Source organism: Nerophis lumbriciformis, linkage group LG01 (genome assembly GCF_033978685.3).
Source record: "Nerophis lumbriciformis linkage group LG01, RoL_Nlum_v2.1, whole genome shotgun sequence".
Lineage (NCBI taxonomy): Eukaryota > Metazoa > Chordata > Actinopteri > Syngnathiformes > Syngnathidae > Nerophis > Nerophis lumbriciformis.
Genome location: NC_084548.2, coordinates 75,242,501 through 75,263,022, shown reverse-complemented (window position 1 = coordinate 75,263,022; position 20,522 = coordinate 75,242,501). Strand labels below are relative to the sequence as shown.

Here is a 20,522-nt window from a genome sequence, read left to right as displayed (position 1 = left end):
TTGTTTTGATGTGTTTTCTCATATTTTTTTTGTATTTTTGTTCATTTGGTTTCTGTAACTGTAAATTGTTAGTCTGTTAAAAAAATATATAAACAAAATAATAATAATTGAGCCCCTTTTCGCTGTTTTTGTACTTATTTTGATTATTATTTCTCAATTGTTTGTAAATGTTGCAATTTATAAATAAAGGTTTATAAAATGAAAAATAAAAAACACTTCATTTGGTTTCTGTGTTTTAGATTGTTTCGCTTTTTGTTAATGTGTTGTCTAAATGTTTGAATTGTTTTGTCTTTTGTTCCTGAAATTGTAAGTTGTTTTGATGTGTTTTCTGATATTTTTTTGTATTTTTGTTCATTTGGTTTCTGTAACTGTAAATTGTTCCGCTTTTTGTTAATATTTTTTTTCTGAAATCGTACATTGTTTAGTCTATATTTAACTTGCTTTGTGTGATTGTAAAATGTTTTTATTTTAATCTGGTTTCTGTAACGGAATGTTGTTTTGTCTTTTTTTTTTAAATTGCAAAACTGTAAATTGTTAGTCTGTTCAAAAAATATATAAACAAAATAATAATAATTGAGCCCCTTTTCGCTGTTTTTGTACTTATTTTGATTATTATTTCTCAATTGTTTGTAAATGTTGCAATTTATAAATAAAGGTTTATAAAATGAAAAATAAAAAACACTTCATTTGGTTTCTGTGTTTTAGATTGTTTCGCTTTTTGTTAATGTGTCGTCTAAATGTTTGAATTGTTTTGTCTTTTGTTCCTGAAATTGTAAGTTGTTTTGATGTGTTTTCTGATATTTTTTTTGTATTTTTGTTCATTTGGTTTCTGTAACTGTAAATTGTTCCGCTTTTTGTTAATATTTTTTTTCTGAAATCGTACATTGTTTAGTCTATATTTAACTTGCTTTGTGTGATTGTAAAATGTTTTTATTTTAATCTGGTTTCTGTAACGGAATGTTGTTTTTGTCTTTTTTTTAAATTGCAAAACTGTAAATTGTTAGTCTGTTAAAAAATATATATAAACAAAATAATTGTAATACTGTTTTTGTACTTATTTTGATTATTATTTCTCAATTGTTTGTAAATGTTGCAATTTATAAATAAAGGTTTATAAAATGAAAAATAAAAAAACACTTCATCTGGTTTCTGTGTTTTAGATTGTTTCGCTTTTTGTTAATGTGTCGTCTAAATGTTTGAATTGTTTTTGTCTTTTGTTCCTGAAATTGTAAGTTGTTTTGCTTTAGTTGATGTGTTTTCTGATATTTTTTTTGTATTTTTGTTCATTTGGTTTCTGTAACTGTAAATTGTTCCGCTTTTTGTTAATGTTTTTTTTTCTGAAATGGTACATTGTTTAGTCTATATTTAACTTGCTTTGTGTGATTGTAAAATGTTTTTATTTTAATCTGGTTTCTGTAACGGAATGTCGTTTTGTCTTTTTTTAAATTGCGAAACTGTAAATTGTTAAAAATAAAATAAAAATAAAATAAAAATATAAACCTTGAGCCCCTTTTTTTCCTCCTTAGTTTGATTTGATTTTAAATATTTTTTATTTCAAATACGCAAACAAACAAGAGCAAGCCTGATCCAATACAATGCTATAGCCTTAACAGCCATTATAACAAAATGAAAACAATGGAGAATAAAAAACGGAAGCCTTGTTCTTTTTTCTTTTACTTTTGCTGTTGTTGTACTGTTCTAACTAGTTTTCACTGCGCACAAGGAAAAATAATTATGATATTTGTCATGAACTAAGATATTATTCATCTCATTATGTGAATCACAACTATTTGAATGCATTGTGTGCACACTGAGAACAGGAAGTGGACATATGTTAGTAATTGCTTGGGAAGTGGGAAAAGGAAAGGATTACCGTATTTTCCGCACTATTAGCCGCACCTAAAAACCACAAATTTACTCAAAAGCTGACAGTGCGGCTTTTAACCCGGTGCGCTTTATATATGGATTAATATTACGATTCATTTTCATAAAGTTTCGATCTCGCAACTTCGGTAAACAGCCGCCATCTTTTTTCCCGGTAGAACAGGAAGCGCTTCTTCTTCTACGCAAGCAACCGCCAAGGTAAGCACCCGCCCCCATAGAACAGGAAGCGCTTCTTCTTCTACTGTAAGCAACCACCCGCCCGCGTAGAAGAAGAAAAAGCGCGCGGATATACCGTACGTTTCATTTCCTTTGTGTGTTTACATCTGTAAAGACCACAAAATGGCTCCTACTAAGCGACCGGGATCCGGTTCATGAAAAGACGCAATCTCTCCATCCGCACACGGACTACTATTTCACAGCAACTGATATTCCTGTGAACCGCACTGTGGATACAACGGGAGCACGTACGGTGAATATTCGCACCACAGGGAATGAGAAGTCATCCTTCACTGTGGTTCTAGCTTGCCATGCTAATGGCCAGAAACTTCCACCCATGGTGATATTCAAAAGGAAGACCTTGCCAAAAGAGACCTTTCCAGCCGGCGTCATCATAAAAGCTAACTCGAAGGGATGGATGAAGAAAAGATGAGCGAGTGGTTAAGGGAAGTTTAAGTTTACGCGAAGAGGCCGGGTGGCTTTTTTCACGCAGCTCTGTCCATGTTGATATACGTATGTTTGTGATTGCACATTTGCGTACATTTTGGGAGTGAACAGAGTTGTTAGAACGCTGGTTTTTAATATATTATTAAAGTTTGACTGACCTATCTGACTGTTTTTTTGACATTCCTTTGGCGCAGTTAGATGCGGCTTACAACACCGGGCGGCTTATAGGTGGACAAAGTTTTGAAATATGCCGTTCATTGAAGGCGCGGCTTTTAACCCAGGGCGCCTTATGGTGCGGAAAATACGGTAGATAAGCTCTGCTTCTTCCTACTCCTTTTTGGACACATTGTAAAGAAAAATGAAATATGTAACTTCGACCAACTGTAAAGTTGAACTGAAACATGCTGGATAAAACCCACGACACATGAAACCTTTCATGCAGCTACTGCCATCAATCAGTCTTTTCACCAGCACTAATTATGATTTTTGTTGGTTTTTTTGTCTTGCAATTATCGAGGGTAAACTAAATACCCGCATTAATTGTGGTATTGGTAAAAGCACTTACCACAAACATTAACAACTATAGGAGTTTTCTCCTGTGTGTGTCCTCATGTGTCGGGCCAGGTTACCCTTTTGAGAACAGCTCTTCCCGCAGACTGGGCAACTAAAAGGTTTTTCCCCCGTGTGCGTTTTCATGTGCTCCACCATGAACACCTTCCGGGCGAATCTCTTGTCGCAAACCGAGCAGCTGAAAGGTTTTTCCCCGGTGTGCGTTTTCATGTGCGACACCATGAACATCTTGCGGGAGAACCTCTTCCCGCACATCGGGCAACCGAAGGGTTTCTCGCCCGTGTGCGTCCTCATGTGCAGGATCACGTAGTCTTTCCGGGAGAATCTTTTGCCGCAGACGGAGCAGCCGAAGTCCTTTTCTCCCGTGTGCGTCAGCGTGTGGACGTTTAAAGAGACCTTTTGTGCGAACGTCGCGCCACAGACGGAACAGCGGTAGGGCTTGTCTCCGGTGTGCGTCCTCATGTGCCGGGTCAAATTGCACCTCTGGGCGAAAGTATCGCCGCAGACCGAGCAAATAAAGGGTTTCTCGCCCGTGTGCGTTCTCATGTGCGACGCCAAAATCGGCCTGTCTGCGTACTCCTTGCCGCATACTGAACAACTGAAGGGTTTTTCCCCCGTGTGCGTTCTCGCGTGCCGCGTCAAATTGCACTTCTGAGCAAACGTGTCGCCGCAGACTGAACAGATGAAAGGTTTTTCGCCGGTGTGCGTGCGCATGTGTTGCGTGAAAGCGCTCCTAAAAGAGTAGCTTCTGGCACAAACCGGGCAGGTAAAACGCTCTTTTCCCGTCTCCTGCTCCGAGCATTTGTCGCCAGTTTGAGTTCCCGCATCGCCTTCGCGGTCTGTGTCCTTGCTCAAAGGTTCTTGGGCGCCGTCCTTGTCTTCAGCCTCGCTGTCTGAGAGTGAAACTGGGAAGCTGTCTCCTTGCGGCTCGTCCTCGGTCTTCACGGACACAACAGTCAGATCCGCCTCCTCCGGCCCCAGAAGACGCTCTCCTGCCAAATTGATACGGTGTTCCTGCTCCTCCTCTTTGACGCGGGGGGGCTGTGGATCCTCCTCCTGCTGCAAAGTGGAGTGGCCCCCCTGCAGGTGAGGGGGTCGTTCTTCAAGTTCTGCCGGACACAAGCAACAGAAACAAACTTTAGCTCACACATGTCAAATATTATGAAAATGCTGTGGATTTTTTTTACCAGCTGACACACAAAAAACTCCAAAAGCAGTGAAGTTGTCAGGTTGTGTAAATGGTAAATAAAAAGAGAATACCGTATTTTCCGCACCATAAGGCGCCCCGGGTTATAAGCCGCGCCTTCAATGAACGGCATATTTCAAAACTTTGTCCACCTATAAGCCGCCCCGTGTTATAAGCCGCATCTAACTGCGCTAAAGGAATGTCAAAAAAACAGTCAGATAGGTCAGTCAAACTTTAATAATATATTAAAAACCAGCGTGATGTGGGCGCGCATGGAGTCGTATATCAACATGGACGGAGCTGCGTGAAAAAAGCCACCCGGCCTCTTCGCGTAAACTTCCCTTAACCACTCGCTCATCTTTTCTTCATCCATCCATCCCTTCGAGTTAGCTTCGGCTGGAAAGGTCTCTTTTGGCAAGGTCTTCCTTTTGAATATCACCATGGGTGGAAGTTTCTGGCCATTAGCATGGCAAGCTAGAACCACAGTGAAGGATGACTTCTCATTCCCTGTGGTGCGAATATTCACCGTACGTGCTCCCGTTGTATCCACAGTGCGGTTCACAGGAATATCAAAAGTCAGTGGAACCTCGTCCATGTTGATAATGTTCTCTGGCCGGATCTTTTTTTCAGCTATCTTGTTTTTACAATATGCACGGAAAGTAGCCAGCTTTTCTTGAAAGTCTTTAGGCAGTTGCTGTGAAATAGTAGTCCGTGTGCGGATGGAGAGATTGCGTCTTTTCATGAACCGGAAACCTGTCGCTTAGTAGGAGCCATTTTGTGGTCTTTACAGATGTAAACACACAAAGGAAATGAAACGTAATATCCGCGCGCTTCTTCTTCTTCTTCTACGCGGGCGGGTGGTTGCTTACAGTAGAAGAAGAAGCGCTTCCTGTTCTATGGGGGCGGGTGCTTACCTTGGCGGTTGCTTGCGTAGAAGAAGAAGCACTTCCTCTTCTACGGGGAAAAAAGATGGCGGCTGTTTACCGTAGTTGCGAGACCGAAACTTTATGAAAATGAATCTTAATATTAATCCATATATAAAGCGCACCGGGTTATAAGCCGCACTGTCAGCTTTTGAGTAAATTTGTGGTTTTTAGGTGCGGCTAATAGTGCGGAAAATACGGTACAACAAATCCTTTTCAACTTATATTCAATTGAATAGACTGCAAAGACAAGATATTTAGGGCCCGCATGGCCCATTGCATAAGGACTCCCTGTGGGAGTCCTTATGCAATGGGACATAAGGACCTATTGAATTTGTAAGGTTTTATTATTCTTTATTAGGGCCCGCATGGCCCATTGCATAAGGACTCCCACAGGGAGTCCTTATGCAATGGGACATAAGGACCTATTAAATTTGTAAGGTTTTATTATTATTCTTTATTATTATTATTCTTCCGCCGCCTCTTTGAGCACTAATTTGACCCACTTAACATGCTTCAAAACTCACCATATTTGACCCACACATCAGGACCTGCGAAAATTGTCTTTTAAACCGAACCGCAAAAATAAAAAATTGCGCTCTAGCGCCCCCTAGGGAAAAAAAAAACTAGACTGCCTGTAACTTCCACTAGGAAGGTCGGAAAGACATGAAACAAAACCCTCTATGTAGGTCTGACTTAGACCTATCCATCCATCCATCCATTTTCTACCACTTATTCCCTTTGGGGTCGCGGGGGACGCTGGAGCCTATCTCAGCTACAATCGGGCGGAAGGCGGGGTACACCCTGGACAAGTCGCCACCTCATCGCAGGGCCAACACAGATAGACAGACAACATTCACACTCACATCCACACACTAGGGACCATTTAGTGTTGCCAATCAACTTATCCCCAGGTGCATGTCTTTGGCCTGATTCTCATAATTTTGCATCCTGGGGCAAAAATCAACAGGAAGTTGGCAATTCCCCCTTCAAGACAAAAAAGTACTAAAAACAGTAACTTTTGCCTCTTTGAGCTGTAATTTGACCCCCTTAACACGCTTCAAAACTCACCGAACTGAACGCACACATCAGGACTGGCAAAAATTGCGATCTAATGAAAAAACCTAACCCCAAATTTAAAAATTGCGCTCTGTGGCAATTTTTGAATAAAACGGAGAAAAAACTGCTCCTCTGAAGAAAAAAATGACATAACTGCCTGTAACTCCCACTGGGAAGGTCGGAGAGACATGAAACAAAAACCTCCATGTAGGTCTCACTTAGACCTACATTTCATAAATTGACAACCCCCAGCAAAAATCAACAGGAAGTTTGCTATTCCCCCTTCAAAACAAATTTTTTGTAAAAACCGGTCACCTTCCTTCAAAAACGAACTCCTCTGAGCGCGTTTGTCGTTTCGCCTTCAAACTAACCAGGACAGAGATTGAACCCTTCTGATTACAATGACAGAAGCGCTTTTTTTCTAACTGCTCCGGTTTTGATTTTATGACCCTTCAAAGACCCGCTGCGCTGCTGTTTTTTTAAGATGGCTGCTTAAAAGCAGGAAGCACCAACGTGCCCACACAATGCAGACAAGGTAGGTACACTAGACAAAAGTCTTGGGACACTTCAGACTAAAAGTAGACAAAAGTCTTGGGACACTTCAGACTAAAAGTAGACAAAAGTATTGGGACACTTAGGACTAGCACCTGCCAAATACACGGGCCCGACCAATGCTGCTTGCAGCTTTAATTCATTTTGTTATTTTTTGCAAATATTAGCTCATTTGGAATTTGATGGCTGCAACATGTTTCAAAAAAGCTGGCACAAGTGGCAAAAAAGAGTGAGAAAGTTGAGGGAATGCTCGTCAAAGACTTATTTGGAACATCCCACAGGTGAACAGGCTAATTGGGAACAGGTGGGTGCCATGATTGGGTATAAAAAGCAGCTTCCGTGAACTGCTCAGTCGTTCACAAACAAGGACGGGGGCGAGGGTCGCCACTTTGTCAACAAATGCCTGAGCAAATTGTTTAAGGACAACATTTCTCAACCAAGGAATTTAGGGATTTCACCATCTACGCTCCGTAATATCATCAAAAGGTTCAGAGAACGTGGAGAAATCACTGCATGTAAGCCATGATATTACACACCTTGGATCCCTCAGCCACAAAGCCACATCAGTGTGTAAAGGATATCACCACATGGGCTCAGGAACACTTCAGAAAACCACTGTCAGTAACTACAGTCGGTCGCTACATCTGTAAGTGCAAGTTAAAACTCTACTATACAAAGCCAAAGTCATGTATCAACAACACCCAGAAACGCTTCGCTGGGTTCGAGCTCATCTAAGATGGACTGATGCAAAGTGGAAAAGTGTTCTGTGGTCTGACGAGTCCACATTTCAAATTGTTTTTTGGAAACTGTGGATGTTGTGTCCTCCGGACCAAAGAGGAAAGTTCTAGGGTGAAAGTGTAAAAGGCATGTGTGATGGTATGGGGGTGTATTAGTGCCCAAGACATACCTGCCAACTTTTGAAATCAGAAAAACCTAGTAGCCAGGGTAGGTAGGTCCAGGACAAAGTCCTGGTGGGGGGTTCAGCTTCGCCGCCCCGGCGCAAAATGATTGATGCATTCAGACAGGTTAAAATGTTGCTAAAAGCATCACTTTTCTATCAGTCACAGTGACTTTTCAAAACAAAAATATTACAGCAAAAATCATATGGGTTGATTGACATGTTTATTCTGTAAGCTAACTTCAATAGTTTGAAATGATTTTGACAGTTAATGCCAGTTATCCTGTCAACCTTTCACAAGACTTCAATGTGTTAATTGAAAGTATAAACACTTTTTACAGTAAACAAATGGTAAAACAGTACTAAACAATTCCATTAAAAAAAAAAAATTGGTGTCATTATTAACTTTCTGTCCAAGCTTGTATAATCTACTGCCTTGTTCAACTGTAAAAAATATTCTGTGCCTAAAATTCACATTTCTATCACAATCATCATACTGTAAACATGGTAAGCTAACTTCATTAAAATTAATAGTCCTGTCAATAGCATGGAATTACAATTCAAATGTAGTTTTTTTGTAAGCCTTTCAAAAGAATTCAAAATATGAAAAATTCATGAAAATTAATTGAAGCCATCAGACACTTGAAAAGTGGCACATCACATCTCTAATGTAATCATTTGAACTTTTCAACAGAAATAGCACTGCAAAAATATTAAGGACATACTTCTGTATTTTGGTAGTTATGCTGTCAACATTTAACAAGATTTCTTCAACTTGGACTTGAAAGCATAAATAGTATAAACACTTTTAACAGTACTAAACAATTCCAATAGATAACATTGGTGTCATTACCTTTTTGTGGCTAAAATCCAAATTTATTCTATCAGATTGATCATACTGCAAAAATGATATGGTAACTTTATGATAAGTTTACTTGAAGTGGCATAAAACACTGAAAGTGATTGTTCCTATAACCCCTTTGTTTCAAATGTTTGTTCCACTTGTGGCAGTCGGGCACCAGCATACCGTCTTTGACAACTTGAAGTGGCATAAAACACTGAAGGTGATTGTTCCTATAACCCCTTTGTTTTAAATGTTTTATGCCACTTCAAGTTGTCAAAGACGTGCTGTGAAATACAGCCGACAGGATTGCGCACCAAACACGAAGCAAGGCCAAAGCGCATGCATGGTGCAGGAGAACAAAGGACTTCTTTCATTTAAGGTTTGTGATAAACCATCAAACTCATTCGTTAAAAGGACTCTATAGTAATATAAAGTGAGTTTTTCTGGACATTATCATGCAAGAAAAGTTAATTTTTGGGACCGCGATCACCGCGTAATGATTTTTAAAGGTTGCATTACAAACATTTAACTGTCCCATGTGATCAGCCAGTGCGATTGGAAGTCCATGCTCAATTATTGCCTCCGTAAATAAAACTTCGGCATTTATCACATCCAAAGAATCTGTTTGGGCGACGAAAAACGTTGAAAGTTTTCCACTTGTATCGCTAGCAACGGCATTAGACTTGTGTTTTTTTGTCCCAACGTGGTCTTTTACATCGCTAATTCCTCCGTGTCCGATCGAAAAATCTCGTCTGCACAAGGTGCAATTCGCGTAGTTTTCACCCTTTTTGGAACGGATAATTATTCCCGGATAGGCTTTTGAATATTCTTCACGGAATGACTGCAGTTTTCTTTTCGGTTTAAGACTCGTTTGCGATCTTTCTCCGGCTGATTCCATGATCGTTCGCTCGTTTGGAAACTCGTGCTTGGCAGCGGTGCTATAAATAGCCTCGCGCATGGCATTCGGAATGGCTCGATAGGAAGTTACGGGAAGCAGTGTCGATTGTCATTGTTGTTACGCGATTTCGTGAATAAAACTCTTTAAAAAATATATTTTTTATATTAATGAAAAACCGTATTTTTTATCACTGCAACCGTAACCCGGAATAGGTTGATGAAAACCGTACTAATTACGGGAAAACCGGAGTAGTTGGCAGGTATGCCAAGACATGGGTAACTTACACATCTGTGAAGGCGCCATTAATGCTGAAAGGTACATACAGCTTTTGGAGCAACGTATGTTGCCATCCATGCAACGTCATCATGGCCGCCCCTGCTTATTTCAGCAAGACAATGCCAAGTCACGTGTTACAACAGCATGCCTTCATATTAAAAGAGTGTGGGTACTAGACTGGCCTGCATGTAGTCCAGACATTGAAAATGTGAAGGCTAAAATAAGACTGTTGAACAACTTAAGCTGTACCGTATTTTCCGCACCATAAGGCGCCCTGGGTTATAAGCCGCGCCTTCAATGAACGGCATATTTCAAAACTTTGTCCACCTATAAGCCGCCCCGTGTTGTAAGCCGCATCTAACTGCGCTAAAGGAATGTCAAAAAAACAGTCAGATAGGTCAGTCAAACTTTAATAATATATTAAAAACCAGCGTGATGTGGGCGCGCATGGAGTCGTATATCAACATGGACAGAGCTGCGTGAAAAAAGCCACCCGGCCTCTTCGCGTAAACTTAAACTTCCCTTAACCACTCGCTCATCTTTTCTTCATCCATCCCTTCGAGTTAGCTTTTATGATGACGCCGGCTGGAAAGGTCTCTTTTGGCAAGGTCTTCCTTTTGAATATCACCATGGGTGGAAGTTTCTGGCCATTAGCATGGCAAGCTAGAACCACAGTGAAGGATGACTTCTCATTCCCTGTGGTGCGAATATTCACCGTACGTGCTCCCGTTGTATCCACAGTGCGGTTCACAGGAATATCAGTTGCTGTGAAATAGTAATCCGTGTGCGGATGGAGAGATTGCGTCTTTTCATGATCCGGATCCCTGACGCTTAGTAGGAGCCATTTTGTGGTCTTTACAGATGTAAACACACAAAGGAAATGAAACGTACCGGTACGGTAATATCCGCGCGCTTTTTCTCCTTCTACGCGGGCGGGTGGTTGCTTACAGTAGAAGAAGAAGCGCTTCCTGTTCTATGGGGGCGGGTGCTTACCTTGGCGGTTGCTTGCGTAGAAGAAGAAGCGCTTCCTGTTCTACCGGGAAAAAAGATGGCGGCTGTTTACCGTAGTTGCGAGATCGAAACTTTATGAAAATGAATCTTAATATTAATCCATATATAAAGCGCACCGGGTTATAAGGCGCACTGTCAGCTTTTGAGAAAATTTGTGGTTTTTAGGTGCGCCTTATAGTGCGGAAAATACGGTACATCAAGCAAGAATGGGAAAGAATTCCACTTCAAAAATGTGTCTCCTCAGTTCCCAAACCTTTACTGAGTGTTGTTAAAAGGAAAGGCCATGTAACACACTGGTAAAAATGCCTTTTTTGTAATGTGTTGCTGCCATTAAATTCTACGTTCATGATTATTTACAAAAAATAAGAAAGTTTCTCAGAGTGAACATGAAATATCTTGTCTTTGCAGTCTATTCAATTGAATATAAGTTGAAAAGGATTTGTTGTATTCTCTTTTTATTCACCTTTTACACAACCTGACAGCTTCACTGCTGATGAAGTGTTTTAAAAAAGAAGGATACAATCCTGACATGAAGGCCAGAGTTTGTAGCAGAGCTGCTCAAAATGACGTTTAGCGTCGTCACAATAATACGCTTTTATTTTGTAGCATTGTCACCAGGTGTGTGAAAAAAAGGTGTGCGTGAAAAAGTAGTGAGCTAACTAAGTGGATGACGTCATCTGACCTGTGACGTGAAGCCTCCTCAGGTAAACATCTTCCAGTTGTTGTCGATGTCGCTCCTTCTCTTCTCTGGTTCTAGAAAGTTCCTCCTCGTACGACGCCATGGTTCTTTCGAAGAGCGCGAATATGTCGTCGGCCGCCGCCATAAGTCGCTGCTGGACCAAATATTTCAACATTTTAGGACGTTTTTGTGCAACTTAGTCAGCCTTCTTCTTCTTCTTCTTCGTCGTCGTCGCCTTCGCGCCTTTGTCTCGTGACCGTCTCGACGCTGGGCGGACTTCTGCTTTTTTACGTCTTCCGCCGAGGCTTTACGGCAGCCGACCGACACGCATGACGTCATGTTGCCTTTGCGGGGGTAAAAAAAAACAACCTCGAGACTCTTTTCGCTGTTTTGTACTTATTTTGATTATTATTTCTCAATCGTTTGTAAATGTTGCAATTTATATATATAAAGGTTTATACAATTAAAAATAAATAAATAAAAACACTTCATTTGGTTTGTGTTTTAGATCGTTTCGCTTTTTATTAACGTGTTTTCTGAAATTGTTTCGCTTTTTGTTTATGTGTTAATATATATATATATATATATATATATATATATATATATATATATATATACAGTATATATATATATATATATATAGTATTCTTTTTTTAGTTACTTTATTGAGTTTACAACCCCCTGGCGCTGTTTTGTACTGTTTTTGATTATTATTATTTCTCAATTGTTTGTAAATGTTGCAATTTATAATTAAAGGTTTATAAATAAAAAAAAATAAAATAAAAATGGTAAGCAGACACCTCCTAAAAAAAGTTGTTTTTTTAAAAATAATTTTTATACCCACGATTATTGTATTTAGACCATAAAACGTTAAATATATGTGTAAAATAATTTTAATCTCGCTAAGACGGCGAAAAAGATGGAAAAAAAACACTGCATCTTTCTTTGCAGTGTTTTATATATATATGTATATATATATATATATATATATATATATATATATATATATATATATATATATATATATATATATATATATATATATATATATATATATATATATATATATATATATATATATATATATATATTGCATTCTATTTTAGTTACTTTATTGAGTTTACAACCCCCTGGCGCTGTTTTGTACTGTTCTTGATTATTATTATTTCTCAATTGTTTGTAAATGTTGCAATTTATAATTAAAGGTTTATAAAATAAAAATAAAAATAAAAAATGGTAAGCAGACACCTCCTAAAAAAAGTTTTAAAAAAAAATAAAAATTTTATAACCACAATTATTGTATTTAGACCATAAAACGTTAAATATATGTGTAAAATAATTTTAATCTCGCTAAGACGGCGAAAAAGATGGAAAAAAACACTGCATCTTTCTTTGCAGTGTTTTATATATATATATATATATATATATATATATATATATATATATATATATATATCATTCTTTTTTAGTTACTTTATTGAGTTTACAACCCCCTGGCGCTGTTTTGTACTGTTTTTGATTATTATTATTTCTCAATTGTTTGTAAATGTTGCAATTTATAATTAAAGGTTTATAAAATAAAAAAAATAAAAAAAAAAGGTAAGCAGACACCTCCTAAAAAAAGTTTAAAAAAAAAAAAAAAATTTTATAACCACAATTATTGTATTTAGACCATAAAACGTTAAATATATGTGTAAAATAATTTTAATCTCGCTAAGACGGCGAAAAAGATGGAAAAGAAACACTGCATCTTTCTTTGCAGTGTTTTATATATATATATATATATATATATATATATATATATATATATATATATATATATATATATATATCATTCTTTTTTAGTTACTTTATTGAGTTTACAACCCCCTGGCGCTGTTTTGTACTGTTTTTGATTATTATTATTTCTCAATTGTTTGTAAATGTTGCAATTTATAATTAAAGGTTTATAAAATAAAAAAAAATGTAAAAAAATGGTAAGCAGACACCTCCTAAAAAAAGTTTTAAAAAAATAAATAATTTTTATACCCACGATTATTGTATTTAGACCATAAAACGTTAAATATATGTGTAAAATAATTTTAATCTCGCTAAGACGGCGAAAAAGATGGAAAAAAAACACTGCATCTTTCTTTGCAGTGTTTTATATATATATGTATATATATATATATATATATATATATATATATATATATATATATATATATATATTGCATTCTATTTTAGTTACTTTATTGAGTTTACAACCCCCTGGCGCTGTTTTGTACTGTTTTTGATTATTATTATTTCTCAATTGTTTGTAAATGTTGCAATTTATAATTAAAGGTTTATAAAATAAAAAAAAATTAAAAAAATGGTAAGCAGACACCTCCTAAAAAAAGTTAAAAAAAAAAAAATAATTTTTATAACCACAATTATTGTATTTAGACCATAAAACGTTAAATATATGTGTAAAATAATTTTAATCTCGCTAAGACGGCGAAAAAGATGGGGAAAAAAACCACTGCATCTTTCTTAGCAGTGTTTTATATATATATATATATATATATATATATATATATATATATATATATATATATATCATTCTTTTTTAGTTACTTTATTGAGTTTACAACCCCCTGGCGCTGTTTTGTACTGTTTTTGATTATTATTATTTCTCAATTGTTTGTAAATGTTGCAATTTATAATTAAAGGTTTATAAAATAAAAAAAATAAAAAAAAAAGGTAAGCAGACACCTCCTAAAAAAAGTTTAAAAAAAAAAAAAAATTTTATAACCACAATTATTGTATTTAGACCATAAAACGTTAAATATATGTGTAAAATAATTTTAATCTCGCTAAGACGGCGAAAAAGATGGAAAAAAAACACTGCATCTTTCTTTGCAGTGTTTTATATATATATATATATATATATATATATATATATATATATATATATATATCATTCTTTTTTAGTTACTTTATTGAGTTTACAACCCCCTGGCGCTGTTTTGTACTGTTTTTGATTATTATTATTTCTCAATTGTTTGTAAATGTTGCAATTTATAATTAAAGGTTTATAAAATAAAAAAAAATAAAAAAAAATGGTAAGCAGACACCTCCTAAAAAAAGTTTTTTTTAAAAAAATAATTTTTATACCCACAATTATTGTATTTAGACCATAAAACGTTAAATATATGTGTAAAATAATTTTAATCTCGCTAAGACGGCGAAAAAGATGGAAAAAAACACTGCATCTTTCTTTGCAGTGTTTTATATATATATATATATATATATATATATATATATATATATATATATATATATATATATATAAAAAATATATATATATATATATATATATATATATATATATATATATTGCATTCTATTTTAGTTACTTTATTGAGTTTACAACCCCCTGGCGCTGTTTTGTACTGTTTTTGTACTTATTTTGATTATTATTATTTCTCAATTGTTTGTAAATGTTGCAATTTATAAATAAAGGTTTATAAAATGAAAAATAAAAAAGACTTCATTTGGTTTCTGTGTTTTAGATTGTTTCGCTTTTTGTTAATGTGTTGTCTAAATGTTTGAATTGTTTTGTCTTTTGTTCCTGAAATTGTAAGTTGTTTTGCTTTAGTTGATGTGTTTTCTGATGTTTTTTTGTATTTTTGTTCATTTGGTTTCTGTAACTGTAAATTGTTCCGCTTTTTGTTAATATTTTTTTTCTGAAATCGTACATTGTTTAGTCTATATTTAACTTGCTTTGTGTGATTGTAAAATGTTTTTTTTTAATCTGGTTTCTGTAACGGAATGTTGTTTTGTCTTTTTTTTTAAAATTGCGAAACTGTAAATTGTTAGTCTGTTAAAAAAATATATAAACAAAATAATAATAATTGAGCCCCTTTTCGCTGTTTTTGTACTTATTTTGATTATTATTTCTCAATTGTTTGTAAATGTTGCAATTTATAAATAAAGGTTTATAAAATGAAGAATAAAAAACACTTCATTTGGTTTCTGTGTTTTAGATTGTTTCGCTTTTTTGTTAATGTGTTGTCTAAATGTTTGAATTGTTTCGTCTTTTGTTCCTGAAATTGTAAGTTGTTTTGATGTGTTTTCTGATATTTTTTTGCATTTTTGTTCATTTGGTTTCTGTAACTGTAAATTGTTCCGCTTTTTGTTAATATTTTTTTTCTGAAATCGTACATTGTTTAGTCTATATTTAACTTGCTTTGTGTGATTGTAAAATGTTTTTATTTTAATCTGGTTTCTGTAACGGAATGTTGTTTTGTCTTTTTTTAAATTGCAAAACTGTAAATTGTTAAGTCTGTTAAAAAAAAAACAAAAAAAAAACCTCGAGCCTCTTTTTTCTCCTTAGTTCAGGGGTCGGCAACCCAAAATGTTGAAAAAGCCATATTGGTCCAAAAATAGGAAAAAAAATCTGTCTGGAGCCGCAAAAAATGAAAAGCCATATTACATACAGATAGTGTGTCATGAGATATAAATTGAATTAAGAGGACTTAAAGGAAACTAAATGAGCTCAAATATAGCTACAAATGAGGCATTATGATGCAATATGTACATATAGCTAGCCTAAATAGCATGTTAGCATCGATTAGCTTGCAGTCGTGCAGTGACCAAATATGTCTGATTAGCACTCCAACAAGTCAATAACATCAACAAAACTCACCTTTCATGCACAACCTTAAAAGTTTAGTGGACAAAATGAGACAGAAAAAGAAGTGGCATAAAACACGTCCTAGAAAGTTGTACATGTAAACAAACTACGATGAGTTCAAGGACCGCCAAAATTAGTAGGACAAAACGGGGCTCGCCAAATACTCGAATCAGTGAAGCATGTTTAATATGAACAGTGTGATTTATAACAATTAGTGTCATGTTTGTCCTCCTACATAAACCATATTAAAACAAAAAATAGATTGTTTTCTCCTCATCTTTTTCCATTTTTCATACATTTCTGAAAAAGCTCCAGAGAGCCACTAGGGCGGCGCTAAAGAGCCGCGGGTTGCCGACCCCTGCCTTAGTTTGATTTGATTTTAAATATTTTTATTTCAAATACGCAAAAAAACAAGAGCAAGCCTGATCCAATACAGTGCTATAGCCTTAACAGCCATTATAACAAAATGAAAACAATGGAGAATAAAAAACGAAAAAAACAAAATGAGCAATGGACTTTTTTAAAAATTTTTTTTAGTTCCTCTTTTAATTTCGATGACATTGTTTCCGCTTGTTGTGTCTTTCAATGACGATACAAACTGGACGGTTGAACATTGGCCTACTCTCAAGGAATCTTTGTTAAACACATACGGCAGACACTTCCCCTGGTGCGTCTCTCTAAACCGTCCGGGTAGGAACACAACACATACAAGCAATTCCCATTGCGACAGAAATATGTGTTTTGTTGCAGCCCTCCCATATTTTTACTGGCTCAATGCAGATTTTTTTTTGTTATTATCATATTTTATTTTATTCATACTATTGGACTCAAACGTAAATTCAATTTGATACAAGTTTGTGACTAATATAATTTCATTTCATGGGTATTAAATAGTTCAAAAATGTGTTTTAGTGCAACATAATTCAAACATACATTCCTGATGTTATTAGGTTGCCAATGTAGTGAGTCTCCCCGACCCACAGGGGGGCGATTTGAGTAGGTTAAAGAGATATTTTCTTTATATTTATTATACATTTGTTTTCTTAAATTGTAGTTTTAAGTCGATGGCGTTATGATTTGGTTATAATTTGTCATGTCTGTGTAATCATGTTTTGTTTTAAGTCATGTTTTGTTTAGTTTCTGGCTTTTCACTCCCTTGTCTTGTTTGCATGATTACCCATTAGTTTCACCTGTTCCACGTTTGGACTCATTGTGCACTCTTGTTTGTCACCATAGCAACCATTAGTTTTCACCTGTCACGTCACGCACCTGTTTCACGTTTTGAGTCACGCACCTGCTTTCACTAATCATGTCCATAGTATTTAAGTTCATTCATTTTCTGTTGTTCGTCCTGACGACACCCCATATATGCTTCTGCACACCCTTATGATCCTTGCTGCTCTTTTTTCATGCCGGTTCCATGCCAAGTAAGTTTTTGTTTATCAAGCCACAGTTTATGTTTTGTTTAATTGTTCATAGTTTCCGCCGCTGTGCGCGCTTTGGTTTGATCCTTTTTTGTAGTTCTAGTGTTTCAATAAATCATGTACCTTCGTTCCCGTCTCGCCCGTGCCAACTTTCCGTTGCATCCCGGAAAAGCACACACCCAACACCAAGTCGTGACATAATTAATATATATATGAATGCATATGTATCTGAAACTAAACAAATAAAAGTTCAAATCTGAAAGGATTATTGCAAAACATCCATCCATCCATTTTCTACCGCTTGTCCCTTTCAGGGTTACACTAGAGCAGGGGTCGGCAACCCGCGGCTCCGGAGCCGCATGCGGCTCTTTGACCACTCTGATGCGGCTCAGCTGCATTCTTGCCACCCCTCCCGATTTTTCCGGGAGACTTCCGGATTTCACTGCCTCTCCCGGGGCAAACATTCTCCGATTTTCACCCGGATAACAAAATTGAGGGCGTGCCGTGATGGCACTGCATTTTGCGTCCTCTACAACCTGTCGCCGCGTCCGCTTTTTCACCTAAGAAACAGCGTGCCGGCCCAGTCATATTTTGTATGTGGCGTCTGCTCACACACTAAGTGACAGCAAGGCATACTTGTTCAACAGCCATACAGATCACACTGACGGTGGCCGTATAAACAACTATAACACTCTTACTAATATGCGCCACACTGTGAACCCACACCAAACAAGAATGACGAACACATTTCGGGAGAACATCCACACCGTAACACAACATAAACGCAACAGAACAAATACCCAGAATCCCATGCATCCCTAACTCTTCCGGGCTACATTACACACCCTGCTACCACCAAACCCCGCCCACCAGATCACCAAAAATGATTCCCGGGCGCGGCCACCGCTGCTGCTCACTGCTCCCCTCACCTCCCAGGGGGTGAACAAGGGGATGGGTCAAAGGCAGAGGACACATTTCGCCACACCGAGTGTGTGTGTGACTATCATGGGTACTTTAAATTTTTAACTTTATTGTCACACACACACACACAATCATTTTTGGTGATTTAACCCCCAATTCCAAGTCTTGATGCTGAGTGCCAAGCAGGGAGGTAATGGCTCCCATTTTCATAGTCTTTGGTATGACTCGGCCGGGGTTTGAACTCACAACTAGAGGTATCCGATATTGTCCGACTCTTAATTACCGATTCCGATATCAAGTGATACCGATATATACAGTGGTGGAATGAACACATTAGTATGCCTAATTTTGTTGTGATGCATTCAACCAGTCTTTTTCAACCACTGTGCCGCGGCACACTAGTGTGCGGTGAGATACAGTCTGGTGTGCCGTGGGAGATTATCTAATTTCACCTATTTGGGGTAAAAATATTTTTTGCAAAGCAGTAATTATAGTCTGCAAATGATGTGTTGTTGTTGAGTGTCGGCAGAGTAACCGTGTAATACTCTTCCATATCAGTAGGTGGCAGCAGGTAGCTAATTGCTTTGTAGATGTCGGAAACAGCGGGAGGCAGTGTGCAGGTAAAAAGGTGTCTAATGCTTAAACCAAAAATAAACAAAAGGTAAGTGCCCCTAAGAAAAGGCATAGAAGCTTAGGGAAGGCTATGCAGAACGAAACAAAAACTGAACTGGCTACAAAGTAAACAAAAACAGAATGCTGGACGACAGCAAAGACTTACTGTGGAGCAAAGACAAAGTACATCCGAACATGACATGACAATCAACAATGTCCCCACAAAGAAGGATTAAAAACAACTGAAATATTCTTGATTGCTAAAACAAAGTAGATGCGGGAAATATCGCTCAAAGGAAGACATGAAACTGCTGCAGGAAAATACCAAAAAAAAGAGAAAAAGCCACCAAAATAGGAGCGCAAGACAAGAAGTAAAACACTACACACAGGAAAACAGCAAAAAAAGTCCCAAAAAGTTAAATAGGATGTGACAGGTGGTGACAGTACACCTACTTTGAGACAAGAGCTATAGTGATGGTTATGCTTAAAAGTCATATCCAACAATTGTGACAACAACTCTCCCGTCCAAAGGCAAAACCCAGTAACTCAATTTTGGTCAAAACTGAGCTGATAATAATTTTGGAGTTACTAGGTGATATGCTGAACATTCTGAACGAAAATTGCAGGCTGGAATTGCGGATACCAATTAACATCAACAAAGCAGAAATCAAATCTCTGTGAATGGATGGGACTTTAATAAGGCTGAAACGACGCGTCGACATAGTCGACGTCATCGGTTACGTAAATACGTCGACGCCGTTTTTGTGCGTTGGCGCGTCGCATATTTATGTCACACTACTGTCATGGCGGAGCGCAAAGCAGACGATGCGAGCGAGGGGAAAAAAGCACGCCAAAAGTCGTCAAAAGTGTGGGAGTATTTCAATAAACGGCCTAATAATGTTGTTGTATGCACACTGTGTCGAGCGGAAATGGCCTATCATAGCAGCACAACGGCTATGAACGAACATTTGAAAAGAAAACCCCCGACAGCGTTCTTGCCGTCACCATCAACAAGTCAATCGTCCGCGTGCGTATACGTTGTCATTATTACACAAAAACATGAATGTGTCATTTGTATCTGCGTTGTAAATTTATAAACTAAAGCACCGTTTCGCTCTGAGAGGCGCGTTTGGCGTGCCTGTTCAGTGTTTACAAAGACGCGCTCCTCTTTAACGCTGTGGAGAGGCGGCGGCGAGCGAGCGGCGAGGCGGGGCGCGCCGGGAGCGACGCCGCAATCGTGCCCAGGTGCGCGATCCGCGCAGTTGGAAGAGAAAAGACTTTGTGTAAAATGAAAAGATTGTAAACCTGGCAAAGCCGTCTGGCGTTCAGTCTGTCGGTCCTGAAAGAACCCCACGGCACAAGACGTGTCACAAACGCTAACGTTAATTAGTTGTGCAAATACCTTTTACAACATTAACAGTTACATATACTATGTACAAACCAACAATTAACTTTCACTTTA

General features: G+C 37.3%; 1 protein-coding gene across 1 annotated transcript in view; it reads right to left on the bottom strand.

Moving 5' to 3' along the window:
• Positions 1-1,048: 1,048 nt before the first annotated feature.
• LOC133572761 (uncharacterized) overlaps positions 1,049-20,522 on the bottom strand; it is a 54,307-nt gene continuing 34,833 nt past the window's right edge. Inside the window, exons 5-8 of the mRNA XM_072912179.1 lie at positions 16,716-16,780; positions 11,701-11,787; positions 11,447-11,638; positions 1,049-4,226 (exon numbers count right to left, since the gene is read on the bottom strand). Of these exons, the coding sequence (XP_072768280.1) occupies positions 3,121-4,226; positions 11,447-11,638; positions 11,701-11,787; positions 16,716-16,780 (1,450 nt within the window). The 3' untranslated portion in view covers positions 1,049-3,120. The remainder of the gene's footprint in view (positions 4,227-11,446; positions 11,639-11,700; positions 11,788-16,715; positions 16,781-20,522) is intronic.